The sequence below is a fragment of the Porites lutea genome, chromosome 11, assembly GCF_958299795.1.
Source record: "Porites lutea chromosome 11, jaPorLute2.1, whole genome shotgun sequence".
NCBI lineage: Eukaryota > Metazoa > Cnidaria > Anthozoa > Scleractinia > Poritidae > Porites > Porites lutea.
In genome coordinates this window covers 12,485,374-12,501,210 of record NC_133211.1, presented here as the reverse complement: position 1 = coordinate 12,501,210, position 15,837 = coordinate 12,485,374, and the positions used below count along the sequence as shown (strand labels likewise).

The 15,837-nt window shown below is 41.1% G+C and overlaps 1 protein-coding gene and 1 pseudogene across 1 annotated transcript in view; one reads left to right on the top strand and one right to left on the bottom strand.

Annotated features, from left to right (window-relative positions):
• Nucleotides 1-15,837, bottom strand: part of LOC140952492 (HEAT repeat-containing protein 6-like) — a 34,834-nt gene that overhangs the window by 14,942 nt on the left and 4,055 nt on the right. Inside the window, exons 6-19 of the mRNA XM_073401918.1 lie at nt 14,916-15,011; nt 13,994-14,072; nt 12,669-13,470; nt 11,815-11,872; nt 11,326-11,436; nt 10,751-10,827; nt 9,755-9,899; nt 8,653-8,752; nt 7,671-7,989; nt 6,892-6,973; nt 6,337-6,417; nt 5,965-6,105; nt 5,376-5,444; nt 4,372-4,550 (exon numbers count right to left, since the gene is read on the bottom strand). Of these exons, the coding sequence (XP_073258019.1) occupies nt 4,372-4,550; nt 5,376-5,444; nt 5,965-6,105; nt 6,337-6,417; nt 6,892-6,973; nt 7,671-7,989; nt 8,653-8,752; nt 9,755-9,899; nt 10,751-10,827; nt 11,326-11,436; nt 11,815-11,872; nt 12,669-13,470; nt 13,994-14,072; nt 14,916-15,011 (2,339 nt within the window). The remainder of the gene's footprint in view (nt 1-4,371; nt 4,551-5,375; nt 5,445-5,964; nt 6,106-6,336; nt 6,418-6,891; nt 6,974-7,670; nt 7,990-8,652; nt 8,753-9,754; nt 9,900-10,750; nt 10,828-11,325; nt 11,437-11,814; nt 11,873-12,668; nt 13,471-13,993; nt 14,073-14,915; nt 15,012-15,837) is intronic.
• Nucleotides 1,172-3,649, top strand: LOC140952183 (diamine oxidase [copper-containing] pseudogene; annotated as a pseudogene).

The window sequence follows — 15,837 nt, the reverse complement described above, 5'->3', positions numbered from 1 at the left end:
GTATTCGAATGAAAGGTTACACCACACAGACTTGTCAACAGACATTTTTTTCTGTCTCGCAAATTTGAGAGTACTTAAGGGTTACAAGTATTTTATTTCGTTTCAAAATACTTGTCATTTCCGCCCCATTAAAAAGCCAACTGATCAAGCTACTAGGGTCAAGTCACTTCAATCGTCAGACAGTTTTTGCTCCGTAAATGTTAACAGAATGGATGCACCCTAATCCCCCTTGAACAACGAAAACTTGTTTCCGGATAAATATTGGTAGTTTTTTTTCCCTGTTCCAAAACCAGTCACGAAAGAGGCGTTAATAGTTTTTAGTGGAAACTTGGACACTGACAGGGATGTATAAAATACTTAGTGATAATAATAATAATTAAAATCTTTAGACAGGAAGTCGCCATCACCAATGGGTGGTTTTCCGACGAGACCTGTCACTAAATTAAAACTATACTAAACAATAAAAACACTAAGTACGTTAAATAGACAATAGAAGTCTCACTGTTCTTATCAAAATTTTGCTAAAAGATGTAAAACAGCGTTTCTAAAACTGCGAATACTTTCACTGTTTCTGTAATATAATAACAAAACAGCCAAGATAAAAGCGACTAGAGTATTCCGATATATAGGCAAGCGTAGGCTGAGCAAGTATCAAATTTAAAGGACGAAATGCGGAGACTTTCATTCTTATCTCATTACTAAAAATTAAAGTGCCATGTCATGTAAAAATGACAATTTCGGAGTCTATCTTTACGTCGAGAGTCGAGAGTCGAGGGTAACAATTTTTTTTTTTGAAAAATGGAAAACAAATAAGATAGACTCACAATTTCGTGATAGCACTATTACGTAACGCTAAGTTCTGATGAGAGACAACTGCAAACCACTCTCGAGCACCTAGTGTCATTTTCAGTTGACTACAAATATCGTGGTTGTTACTTCAAAGCGTAGTCATTATTTTCGTACATTTTATAAAGTTTTTTTGGGTCCAATTTCAGGTTAAAAAGCTGAAAAAAGGGCATAGAAACCATATACATTTGAGCAGCTCACCGCGCGTAATAATAGGGATTTTGGATTTTTATACTAGGATATGTCAACATCAACGCTTATCTATTGTTTCTTCTGACACCTTTGAAGATCATTCTAGGATACCCAATAGGGGGTGTTAATCGCTATAAGTTTCGTATCACGCACCTTGAACGCAAGGGTGTGAGCGAGCATCGTACACCACGTAAGCTGTGCCGTTCGCGAAGATGGCTGGAAAAGGCGCAGACAGAACTAATTTCATTTTGAAAATCCTTGTCGTTCTTCTTGCTGTTCTTTCCCTCGCCCTACTCATAGCATTGATAGTTGTGGCCACAAGGGAAAACAAGAGCAAAGCCTTGAAAAATGGAGATGGCGACTCAAACGTTGATGGTTTCTGCCCCGAGACGTATCTGACACCTTCGAAAGAAGCTACACGCTCGGCAGGGCTATACAACGATTTGTCTAAGGAGGAAATCATTGCTGTCCGTGATTACATTCTTAGCCAGTCGTCGCTGAATGTCACTCCTTTTGATGAGGCCAAGATCAACGATAACTACATTTATTTGATAGAGCTACAGCAACCTCCTAAAGCTGCAGCACTGGCGTTCCTCGACAAAAACGGAGACAAGCCTGAACGCACCGCTCGTGTTGTAATCTACAGCGGTGGAAAAGCTAATCCTGATGTGAGAGAATATTTGGTGAAACCTGCTGGAAAACCTACGAGCCATCGAGAGTCAACCGGACCCGGGAAATACCCAATTCCGTTCAATACGCGATTCGCAGACACTAAGGAGCTGGCGATCATGGAGGAAATGATAAAGAACGTCACCAAACACGCTTTCCGCTTGCTCAAGGAAAGCTACGACGGGTTCACATTCTGGGGCTGCAAAGATCGCTGCTTGACGTGGGGGCTATCAGCTCCGAGTACGTTCAAGGCGAATCAGCGTAAACAGTGGACGTGGATGATGAGAGACATGATAGGATTTTACATTCAACCGGTCGGGTTTGAAGTTTTACTGGATACTGGCGGAAACGATCCGACACAGTGGCGAGTAGAGAAAATTTACTACAACAACAAGACTTATGACACTGTAGAAGAACTCATGACCGCTTACGATGCTGGATCTAAGATGTATTTTCCCGCTGCCAAGGATAAGGGTCTGTTCTCCACTTATGAGCGCCGCGGGAACCCTCAACCAAAAAAGCCCCTGAGAAACCCACGAGTCTACGAGCCGGACGGCAAACGATACTCAGTCAGCGGTCACCACGTGGAGTACATGGGTTGGAGTTTCGACTTCCGGTCACGTACCTCTTCCGGTATCCAGATTTTCGACATCAAATTCAAGGGTGACAGGATCGTGTACGAACTGAGTGTGCAAGAAGCTGAGGCATTCTACTCAGGGTGGTCGCCTAAACCGCTGTTCACGAACTACCTTGATGCTGCCTGGAACATGGGATCCATGACCTTTGAACTCCTGCGTGGGGTCGACTGCCCTGACACGGCAACTTTCTTTGACGTCCTGCACTTTGTTGGACGAGGTTACCCTGCCAAGTACAAGAAAGCAATCTGCTTGTTTGAACAAGACATGGGTGTCCCCTTGCGTAGGCACTACGATACGAACTTTAAGGGCGGGTATAACTTCTACGGGGGAATGCCCGGAAGCGCGCTTATCCTCCGTACAGCTGCCACAACCTACAACTACGACTACGTGATGGATTACATCTTCTATCCCAACGGTGTCCTGGAGGTACGATGCTCCGCCAGCGGATATCCTCAAGCCACGTTCTACACAGTGGACGAAGAGCCTTACTCGAACCAGGTCCACTACCAGTTGGCAGGAAGCATGCACGACCACATCTTCAACTACAAAGTGGACATCGACATCCTCGGTACAGAAAACTCGTACGAGACTTACCAAGTGGGACTCCAAAACTTCACCAATCCGTGGTTCCCGAACGATTATCACGTGCAGAAAATCATCCACCGCAAACTGCACACCACAGAGGACGACGCAGTGTATCATTACAACTTCAACACTCCCACCTTGATGAACTTCATCAACAAGAACGAAAAGAACAAATTTGGCGTCCACCGCGGCTACCGCTTGCACATCCGCGACATGATAAAGCAGATGTATCCAGCAAGCTGGCCGGTAGTGAAGGGCGCAGGATGGTCTCTCAATCAACTGCACGTGACACTAAGAAAGGAGACCGAGGAAAAGAGTTCTTCCCTTTACAACCAGCAAGACATGGTCGACCCCGTGGTGGACTTTCAAAAATATGTGAATGGCGAAAATATCGATAACGTGGACATGGTTGCCTGGGTAACCATGGGCACAATGCACATTCCACACTCAGAGGATATCCCAAACACAGCAACTCCAGGAAGCGTGGCCAGCTTTCAGCTTAAGCCTTTCAACTACTTTGATGAAGATCCTTCCATGTCATCGTACGACGGGGTAGTGATCTATCCTTCTAAAGATGGAGCCAAGATCAACACCTTTGGAACACCCACGAAACCAGTATGCACCCCGAAAGAGAAGCCTCTAGAGTTTTACGGTCTTTACGGAGATTACTGATCATTACACAGCCATGTGAAATAAACTTTCAATTAACCTTCATTTCAGTCAAGAGACTATTATCTTAGTTGATTTTGATTTTGATTTCGTTCAGTTTTGTTAATTGCGAATCGAGTTTTAACCTTAATACTAGCTAGACAAGTCTCTTATCGATATAAAATCTGGTCCACACAGCAAAAGTGATTCCATAGCATTATTATTTTCTTGGGAATCAGGTCGTTTTTTTTTAGGGGCACTTCACATTTGAAGTAAGCAGAGACCTACTTCCCTTGTGACCGTCAATTTGAATATTCATGTAAGTCACCTTAATCCGCCATTTAATAAAGACGGCTGTTTTTCTATGTCGGATTAAAATGGGTGGAGACTCCACCAAATACGAATGGTTGTCTCAGACAAGTATGCACTTTTAGATCGATTGTGGGGCGTGTCTAGGCTATAGCAAAGTTCCACAAACAAAGATACGTATCCTTTGATATTTGTATATTTTATGTTTCGGATGGACACGCGAGAAGAGCAAAGGCTACATTTTCGCGGGAAAAAGTAGGTACTCTTCATATGTATCTAAAAATAGACTGGAGGTTGCTCTCCCAGGTTATGGGCTCCTGGCCGCCCGTTTCATAAAGATGTGACAACTTACAAACTAGCCTCCTAAGCAGACCTTCTTAGGGTTTCGTCACGCGTTCTTTCCGTCGTTGGGGAGGATTACGTGACGAGCCAAAAGAACGTCTGCGTGGGAGGGTACTTACAAACCCACCCCTATATGACTTACATATTGGTTACCAAGGAGTCACTGAGATTGGCTAAAGACCAGGCCGCCCTCATTCTGACCAGGAGTTTGGGGTCTGTCATGGCACTTAACACCGTATTAGCAGTATCTGCGACAAAAAGTACATCTTCCCGTAGACACTGATACAGAACAAACACACCCAGGGCACGGACTGAAGATGCCTGGAGTAAAGAGCAAGCAGAAAAAAAGTGTCATTATGAGTTCTAAAAATAGAAATGGGGAAGGGAGCTAAAAATCGCGTGGAGACGGTAAGGGAAAAACCGGAAGAGGGGAAGAGAGGAAGTGTGAGCTAGCACGCGGTCGACTCACTTCGCTCGCCGATTTTTTTCCCTTGTTCCCACCAGGGTGCATGATCCCAGGCTAACGTAAAAACAGAATAAAACAAAAAAAATAATTGTGAAAAATTTCAGGGAAATCAGATACATATGGTCTCTCTCTCCTCCGTTTTTCTTGTGGAGATGTCGCCAGTAAAAATCTTGTTCCAGTAACTTACCACTGGGTGTACGAGTATGCGTCTTTGGTGACTACGTGTTAGTATAAACCCGCGAGCAAGAACCTGTACGTAAGGCTAAAATTTGCCAGTTAGGCCCCATCTATACAAGACCCTGTTTAGCCTAAAATTTGAAACAGGTTCTTATTTTCTAAAATCTATTTTAAAAATTCTGTACACTTGGGCAAATAAGAGAATTTAACATTCAGGATCCTCTCTGAAGAGAGGAGCCTTATCACTTTAACTGCAAAGTGATGGTATGCAGATTTATATACGGAATAAGCTGAATACCTTTCAATACTCTTAGCTACAATGATTTTTTTTTCCTTGAGAAAATAAGAACCTTTTTGAGACCCTAACTAACCTAAATTTGTGCTAATTACCATTTGTGTAGGAATCTGTGAAGGCTAACATGGGAAAACGCAGGTTCTTCCTCGCGGGTTTTTATTGTAGTGACTCTAAAGTGAAAACCTGACTACAAATTGCCGTTATTCACCTTGACGTTCTTGTCCTCGTCATTTGACAGGCCAAGGAGAAGAGTGATGCACAGCACACGCTTGTTTAACTGCAAGAAAAACAAACAACAAATAAGCGATTGACAACTGCAACTACTAGCACGATTAATAAACAATAAAACAATTAATGTGGCCTATACATTGACCTGCTTTTGTAGCAGTCATATCAAGACGGATCAGCAGTAAATGTCCGACGTTATGATAACCGAATGAAACAAATGCCTAGTTGGACATTTTTAACTTTTTTTTTTTCACAAAAAACAAAATGTAGCATCAAAAAAAAGACAAAATGTAGCATCTTCAGGGAAGAATTTCAAGTGTGTTAGCTGGAGAATATAACGACTTCTCATCGCTCCCCACCCCGAAAAGTGCAGACAAAACAGTGGTAGGCTTTTATTTCCTAAAGCTTATGTAGCTGGCGGTTTTGTCTGGCGAACACGCCCATGAGCGGCATTCTCCTCACGGCTTCAACGCTCGCTCCCGCTACGCTCCCCTCTATTACCGCCCACCCCCCCACCCCGCCCCAAATCTAAGCCGCGAGCTACGCAGGCTATATTTTTCAGGACTTACAGGGAGTTCGTTAAAGATTACACCTCCAATGTTCGATAAACAGTCAAGGGCAGCACTGCATGCTGGGCCTGATACGGGACTGCCATCCTGTAAGATCTTGGTCAGCGGTCCATCTAATAATTTTTGCCAAAACTGAAATACCTAACCAAGACAATAAAGGTAAAAACAAGGGATCGAGAACAATATTAGAAATAAGAAATTTTGACCTATGGCTTATAGCTCACGATTACAGGACATCATCGAGAACAAAGAGAAAGTCGGAAGAAAAAGAAGAATCTTATAATCTCATCTTCCTAAGGTAATCGATCCAGATCATAAGAGAGGAATAATAGCCGAGCAAATATTAAATTTAAGACTCCTATCTAAACGAACCTGATCCTTTGAAATCTCACTTCTGCCAGACGAAGTTTTTGAAATCTCACCATTCATAGCTCGCGCCAGCTCCTCTAAGACCTGGAAAAGCATAGTGAAATAATCAAAAGCATAAAAGGGGGCATGCTTCCCTCGAATAAATAAGGGGGAAATACACTTTATTCGAGTATTAATGTATTTTATTTCGTGCTTAAAAGTACGAAAGTACTAACTGGGGACACTATTTTTAGGTCTCCTACTGGAGACGGGACCGACATTTGACGTGGCCATCCGAGTCACGGTAAGGTCTAGCCGTTTGCAGGGCAAAGGTAGTAATTTAATTTCTCAGTTATTTTAAGGCCCGTGTATTGGTCCGGCCCCGGGAATCGAACCCACCGACTCTGTTGCTCTTAAGAAAGAACTAAGATTTTGCACAATCACTACAATCTTACGTTATAGAGCCTAGCTAATAATAGGGGAGATGAAACCGGAGGAGGGGAGTGGGGTGAGGTGGTCACGCCGGCCGGGTGAGATTACAACACAGAAAAAATAAAATAAACAAAAAAAAGCTTGAACCTTTAATGCTGGCAATGTAAATGATGCTTCGCCATCCTTCAAAAATGAACACGCCAGGTTTGTTAGGCATTCTACGCTGGAACTGAAAAAGCAAAAGTGATTAACATAACCAGCGAACACGTCTTTTGTGGAAGAACGTTTGCTTGTGTGAGATTAAAATCTTGAAGTGTTTACCATTCCAGCTAATAAACAGTACATTGCTTTGCCTTTATTTCTCGAGCTACAGACAGTTGGGAGCAAAATAACGACGACGGCGAAAACGTCTCTTAAAAAATACTTCATGCTGTTTTAAAATTCATTGCTCTTCTCCCATGGCGTTCAATTTGTCAAATGTTGCTGAATTTATTCCGGAGTTGAATTCTAAAGGACTGTATCTACGTTTAACAAAAAGGATAAGGAAATCTTTACCTTGGTTCAAGTCCTCCAGAAAACGTGAAATTAGGCAGTTTCAGGTCGTGATCGTGCAACGACGGCAAAGAAATGTACACGAAAAGCGTGATGCACGTGCAAACTTGTTGTTTTGCTGATCTAAACTATTGCCGGCTTTTTCGCCGTTCTTGTTGCCGTCGTCGTTGCTCAACCTCCCTACTAATGTGTTTTAAAACCCTGGTTAGTGTTCTGACCAGGGTTTGAACTCACAACCTACCGTTCAGCAGATTAGTGGTTTTCCAACTGAGGTACCTAGGTTGCGGTTGGCCTTGACAAATTCGCTCAAAAAACCAAGACTTAGAGGCAAGGCAAGCGCAGGATCACAAGACGTCACACCAGCACACACATACCTGGCTAAGAAAACATAGCTCTTCAAGAACGAAGCTAAGAACTGCATGGCCTCTAGACGCACCACCAATGAGTTATCCCGTCTATTCGCACAATGAGTGCACCAGCGTATAAGCCACGGTGAATCAAAAGCCACTTGCAACCCTGGAATCACCTCGGCAAGAGAGTTAAGACTTGTTTGCCCGGGTGGGGTCAAATTCATGTTCCCTGTATTGACTTCTGTTGAGGATGGCCTCATTAATTCAACTACTTCTGGGAGGGGCGTATGAACACACACCACCATCCTTAAACAGGAAAGCACAGCTGTTTGTAGGTTTGGATCTGAATAGGAAAAGGGAAGATATCACGAAGAATTTATTTGGTACTTGAAGCCGAATCACTAATCGCTCTAATTCTCATCAACACACAAGGCGAAGGGCAGGTTCAATCAATCAATCAGTCAATCAATCAATCAATCAAACTTTATTTATAGAGGGTAACACCTAATAGTTAGACAACTAATAAACTTGTGGTCCTCAAAAACTGACAAGAAGTAAGTAAGAGGTATTTTTGCCCCCCCCCCCCCCGCCCGTAGTATTTCCTTTAATGGTCTATACGGGGAGGCTCCACCCGGAAGGGTACTTTTTTAAGGCTTTAGGTATATGAAAGGGTAGGGTTTTCATCAGTTAAAGTATATGAAAAGGGTGGGGAAATCTGTCACTTTCGTGTGTAAAAAGGCCGAAAGGGGCTACAAGATGCATTTTATGGCTGTAAGAAAGTCGAGAACACGTTCTGGTTTTGTGATTTTGTGATTTAAACGACAGTGCATTTACAGCGGTTGAAAAGGATGAAACAAGGTATGCAAAAGGGGTAGTCCGTACCATTTGTTAATTAAAAGTATACGAAGTGGTACATAAAATAGGGTAAGTGGTCGGACCTCGCGACGGACCCTCCCGTATAAAACTTTGGTGAGCACCCCCGGGTATTTTTGTAGTCTTAACTTACCTTTGATTGCAAGAAGAGGCCTCAGTTGCCGAACAACCTTACTCAAAAGTCCAGCTTTGAGTCTGTTATATGGCGAATTAAGAACCAGAATGGACAGACACTGTAATGGAATTTGACAACAGCCTAGTTAAATACTTACTGATTATTTTGCCTTTGGTTTATTCATTTATATTGCTTGTTAAATACTTACTGATAAAATTAAAATAAATTAATTGAAGACTTTTCCTCTTTCTTTCTTCATTTATACTGCTACTAGCGTACTGTTTAAGTTTTCTCTGAGATGTCTTATTATTCTTTTCTGACTTCACCTCTAGAATCAAATGTTGAGAAGAGTTCGGAGATGCGACTATTCTCCCTTTCATTGCTAAGGGAGTTCAAAGTCACATCAAACAAATTGTCATGTAGATTTTGTGCAAGAAGGAAATTGCCTTTGTCAAAGAGGCCTGCAAAGTCCCTCTTAGTGTCACGTAAATAGAGTCACATGGTGGATTTGTACAAATGTGGCTACACTTCCAAACATGTGCTTGTTTTCCCCTTATATTGCTTATAACTGCGAAATAACTGGCCCATTTGGTCTAAACCGAAAACCACTTTAACCCTTTCACGTCTAGACCCACACTCGTGGACAAAATAAATGGGAAACCTATACCCCCACTCCCCTCCCCCCAAAATCAAAGATGAGAAAATGGCACGTTTTTTCCCTTCGCGCGACTTCATCCTTGCTTTGCGGAGGGGAAGGATGGGGTTTGCTGTTCAATTTAATTCTGCCCAAGATTGCAAAATAGGACAAAATAAATGGAAAACCTAGACCCCCCTTTCCCCCTAAAGTCAAAGATGGGAAAATGGCGCGTTTTTGCCCTTCGCGCGACTTCATCCTTGATTTGGGAGGATGGGGGTTTGCTGTTCCATTTTATTGTGTCCAAGATTGCGGATGAAAAAACTTGTCATGCTAACTTTCAAATTCATGAACGAAATTCTATAGTGCTGCCATTTACAAGAAACTTCTTTAGCTGAACTTTCATGAAGAGCCATGTAACTTTTAGGATTTTACCAGAAAAATTTGACTTTGGCCATAACTAGGGGTGAGAGCCAACCTATTTACCTTGAGTATCTGAGCCTTAGTTGTCGCATGGGTTTCAGCCATCAATGCTTGCAAGAGGCATCTATGAAGCTCATGAACGATTCCGCTTAACTTTACCGAAAAAGATGTGAAAGGACGAGCTGATGGCGAGGAGCTGTGCTGATCTCTATGACAAGAGAAAACTCTTTGAATGAACGGAAAATGAGTAGCTTTGCTGAAATATACATGATCAGAGGTTTAAACAAGGCAGTAACGTCTGAAGAATTAAACTTACCGGTTAAGTAGGGTGGCTGATAGAAATAATGGGTTTCATGCTAGCAGGGGAAAGGGTTAAGAAAAAAGATGAAACGGTGTGCAAAGAGAGCATGTGTTACCCTGGTCCCAGAGAGAGCGAGTCGTGAAGAAACATTTCAAGGAAAAAAAACATAACCTAAAACAGTTTATCCCTGTGATGGTGTTTATTACATTATCAGTTGAAGTGGTTAGACTGTTCAAGTCTGGCTAACGATCTTAAAATTTGCCCACTTGAGCATTCAGAAAGAACAGCTGTTATCACACTGGCCCCGGTTGTTCAAACGTCGGATAGCGCTATCCAACGGATAAATCACTATCCAGCGGATAGCGTAATTGATTTCCGTAATACTTATCCGCTGGATAGTGATTTATCCGGTGGATAGCGCTATCCAACGTTTGAACAACCGGGGCCTGGTTAATAGCATAGAAACTCCAAGCGTGCAAGCATGGAATCTCTGCCATCTCATATAAGATGTTGGCCTTCATAACCATTCTATCCATGAGGCCTCCTTGGTGGGGAGGGAGAGGGTTTACGAGTGTTCCTAGTCTGAATTGCGAATACCGTCGTTTCACATTTTGAGGAGTAAACCATGTCCCTCACAATGTTTAACCCATCTTTATGTTGTCTGTCACCATTTCATCTGTTTTATGTCACTGTTTCAAGGCCATGTCGCCTGTCAGAACTTTACCCTGACAGGGCCTCATCAATTTCTTTATCCTCACCTGTCTTCAGCAGCCACTAAGAACTGTCTTGAACCATCTAACAAGTCCATCAGCACTGCTACACCACCAGCCCGACCCTGAGGGATATCGCACATAAACAAACAAAGTGTGAACAGGAGTAAGAGACAAAATAATGTTACAAACCTCACTGAGCTCTGTGGAAACCTGTCTAGAATATCAGACCTCAGTACAATGAGAAGGCTGAAATTTGCTGGTCACTGCTACAGGGCTAACCACAACAATGTATATCACATTGGTCAAACAGCCACTTAGGAGAGGCTCTCTGAGGGGGAGAGGCTCTCTGTTGGGGAGGGGGGGAGGGGTACACATGTCCCTAGTCTGAATTTTAAATACTGTTGTTCCACATTTGGAAGATTAGGCCATGTCCCTGTCGGTATGTAACCCATCATTATTTCATTTTTCACCATTCCATCCAGACTTATGTCGCTGTTTCAAGGCCATGTTGCAGAGCATCCTGTCATCAAAGTACCCGGCAGGTTCCATCCTGTAGTTACGGGGAACTCAAAGAATGACTAGACTACTCAGCAACAAGGTAGTAATAAAACAACACTAACCTTTGGAGTAGGATCCTTGAGGATTGTAGTAAAAAGTGACCAAGAGGAAGACACAGTGTTATCAGGAACAAATGAAGACCAGTAACCAAACAACACTTTCTTGTCTGTTCTCTAAACGCATAAGTCATGACAATAATTAAATATGATTTCATTAACTGGAAAATAATTGATTCTTTATTCATACTGATTAATGTTGGACATCATACCGTCTAAGAAAGCATTGGACAATTACATTGACCTAAAGGCCTGTATACATAAAAACAGGGAGGTTCAAAGGAAGTATTATTTAACATGAATAGCAAAAAGGAAGTTTTATTCTTACAGGAATGAAGCATACATTTCCAAGTAAGCAAGACAAGCCCAACTTGCCTTCTTAACAAACAAATAATCAGAAGACATGATTTGCTTCATCTTGCCCGCCTGCAAACCATATAATAAAGTGAGAGTTTGACTATCCCTGGTACCCATGTGAAGATAAATGGTACTTACTTTCACAACAGCCTGAAGACACAGAAGCACATTAAGCCTGATCTTTGACATAATTGACCTGAAAGAAATAAGCGCTGACATCAACTCTGCTCTGTGGATAAAGTACACCTCCCTGACCAGAACATAACCATTTTAATGAATTGACTTAATTATCAATATATTAATTTTATTTTTAAGAGTACACAGAAGAAATTATTATGATTGTAGTGTGCATGGAACAGAGGCTTTAAGATACTCTGTTTCCGTTTACAGCTACGGACGGGTATTAGCCGTAAATAGATAGATTTCCTCTTAACACTTAGACATGGATAGGTATTTGGTAGATTGGTAATGCCACTATCACATCTGGCCCAGGTTGTTCAAACCTTGGATAGCACTATCCATCGGATAAATCATCATCTCGTAGATAGGTATTAGGGAAACCCATGGCACCATCCACTGGATAGTGATTTATCTGGTAGATAGCACTACCCACTTTTTGAACAACTGGGGCCTGGTTTCTTTTTATTTATAAACCACTTGGCAAATATGTATGCCTTCCCATACACATAAAAAACAGTCTATTATAAGGTCTCAGCTATTATAAATGATAACTAATATTACTTTGAACCTGAAAAAGTTACTATATCTCAGTCACTGAAAAGCCAAAAATCATCCACACATTTTTCAGTTTGGATGCAAATTACATGTCTCTGTGAACAACTAAGACCAAAACAAGAAAACAAGTGGAAAATATGTGTATCCAATATGTTTAAAAACACTGTTTTGGCAGATTTTTAGCAGGTTTACCTTTTTTTTTGTCCCATAAGGTTATTATTTTTCCATGTTGATGCAGCAAAATAAATATTAATTACCTTAGCCTTGCATTCTGCCCTGCTTCACTGTCTGAGTACTCCGAGTCAGAGCTGGCAGACAAGCTTGATGAACTGTGATAGCCTGAAGATTCCGCTCCAGACCTTTCCTCACTATCCTTGTTTGGATAAAAATTGCTGGTAACTGTAGACTGCATTGTATGTCTTGATGGACTTGAGCCTGGTTGTTTTGCCTTGTGTGGAGGTGTACTACTCAAAGAGCACGCTGCAAAAGTAGGAGTCAATGCATCCACTGAGGAACTGTGTACAGTGGATTTTGGAGTTGTTGTGACAATTGAAGACCTGTGTTCAACAGATTTTGAAGTTACTGCATTCATTTTAAAACTATTTGTAGAAAATTTCGGAGTCAAAGTTTCAGCTGATGAACTGTGTTTGGCAGCATTTTGAGTCGACATAACCACAGAAGAACTATGATCCACAGACATGGGAGTCAATGTGTTGACTGAAGAACTACATGTGGCAAATTGTGGAGTCAATGAATCCACTGACGAATTGTGTGCATTAAATTTTGGAGTCAACACATCTGTTAAAGAACTGTATGTGGTAAATTTAGGTGTTAGAGCATCCACTGAGGAAGAGCGTTCCACAAACTTAGGAGTTAGGGCATCTACTGAAGAGCTACCAGACACAGTAATTGCTTGTCGATGAGAGGGTACTGCAGTGGCATGTTTTGTCTTCTTATTTGCAGGACGCCTTTTCTTTCTTTTGCTTAGCATAGCATATTGACGGTCCTTTTGAGGTATTGTGCTCAGGTGAACTGATGACAGATCATCAGGCTCAATAGCTGTTGAAGTGAAACAAAAGAAAATTAAGCATTGTTCACAACACGGCACTGTTGTCTACTTTACAAGGATTTTACACTGATAAACCTTTAATCTGTATTTTTGCATGATATTATCTCCATAACCAAAGCATTGTTGCCAAATATCTAGTTTAAGTGACTTCTGTCAAACCCCTAGTTTTTCTTCCATATCACTTTGACAAGCGTCTCTTTAAGTTTGCAAGTGAAACGAAGAGAAAAATGATGTGAGAGCAAGAGTTGGTCAACCCTTAACTTCCAACAACAATAATTTCCTCTTATTAAAAACATTATACTGAATTCAATGAAGTGGTCGATTGATTTCAGAAAAATATATATCCTGCAAACAGACTTAAAAGGAAAAATTCTTGACTGGAATTAATTTCAGTACTCATATTAATATTAAAATCAAATTGCCTACCCCTCCTTCTCAAAATTCAAATGATTAACCCTAAGTATCTTTCACTTGCTGAACATTAATATCAACCTTTTTAGTTTGATCCATTACCTGACTTATCATGTAATCTGTTGCTGGCTTTCTCGGCATACTGTGGTTTGTAACCAGGCATTCCACAAAACATGTAATTCTAAAATAAAGGATTCACAGATAAGGCACTAGCCTGAGAGAACAGCTGACATTTTGTAAAACCACCACTGGTTTCCCTGTGAAATCACGTCTGAGAAATGAGTGCAGCAATTCCATACTCAGTCTGATGATACTACACTACCCAGATCTTGGTAATGCTTCTGATTAGCTAGGACTAGATTCATGCAATCAGTAACACTACCCAGATCTGGGTAGTGACATGTCATTGTATGGAATTACTGCACTCGTTTGTCAGATGTCTTTTTGCTGGGAAACCAATGCTGGCATTGCAAAACATCAGTTGTCTCCTCAGGCTAATAAGGCACTGAACACCAACTCAACAAACTTAAATCTGACTCTGCATTCAGGGAAAATATTTTTGTGTTGCAATGATTGTATGCTTTGGTGAAACCAGTACAACAAATGCTTAGATTCCTTGTCCTGTGATTTGGGGTTTCAAGTCTCAGAGAAAAATTATTATTTCAGGTAAACTGTGTAATATGACATGACATTTATCTGCAATAGGCCACTTTCGGGATGACGACAACAGATTACAACTAACAGAATTCATTTGCTTTCTTATTTAGATTTGTCAATCCCGCTGAGATTTAAGCAACAATAGCCCTAATCTGCATAAGAAAACAACAAACTGAAGGATTCTGGTAGTCATAGTAAAATGATGTCATCACGCAATGTATTGCCCTGTTGCAATAATTTGGGGTACTTTTCCAGAATACTTCTCAGCTCATTTTTAACCTGAATTTTTTTAAATTACACAGGTTTGTACATTATACAAACAAAGAGTGCTCTACATGTACTTATTTTCAGTTTCACTGTCTTTTACCTTGAGAGTAGATAAGAGTGGTCCAAGATTTTGTCTCTGGCCTGAACAGTTAAGCAAAAGCACATGTGGGAAAATGCACAAAACTTTGTTAACAACCTAAAATAAAAATATAATATTATTAACTTTCAAATTGTACACAGAAGACCTGGGGTATTTAACAGCATTTGTTTTCTGTTGAAGTAAACAGCTCCGTCAAAATGCTTTACTAAAAATAGAAGACAGGATAATGAGTCAGAGAGTAGCAGGCAGCAAAGGCCCAAACTTGTATTGTTTTTATTTTAACATTACTAAATGTTGTAATAAGTCAGATGGTATACAGTGGAATCCCGCTCTATGGACACCTGCTTAATATGGACACCCGTAAATAATGGACAGTTTCATTTGTCCCAAAACTGAAAAATCTCATATGTTTTCTCTAAAAATAATCAGCTTAATACGGACACCCAGATAATATGGACACTTTGGCATGTCCCCTTGGTGTCCTTATTAACAAGGTTCCACTGTATCCGACTTGAAGTGGCAAAATTGCTGGTTGCCAGCTCATTATGACTGGGCTGTGTATATGGTTCTTGTGTTGGACCATGAGTATTGACCCTTTGTATTCCTTACATGACCCTTGTATCAATTAATGTAATAAGCAATTTTTGTGGGACAAAAAAAAAATCCAGGAAATGGACCAGAGAAATATGTAGTCCCCAAACAACGTACCAATGCAACTTCTAATTAAAAACTTTTCCATCACTTTTTGCGTTTGTGTTTGGTCTGGCCCTTTCTGCCTTGTGCTTAGTCTGTTAGTTGATCTCATAGTACTACAAAACATTTTGAGAGGTCTGAGCACAACCTTGTCATAAAATAACGTTTGGATGCATCGAGTACCATTATAGACTTAAAAGAAAACCGTGAATTTCAGACACAATGACAC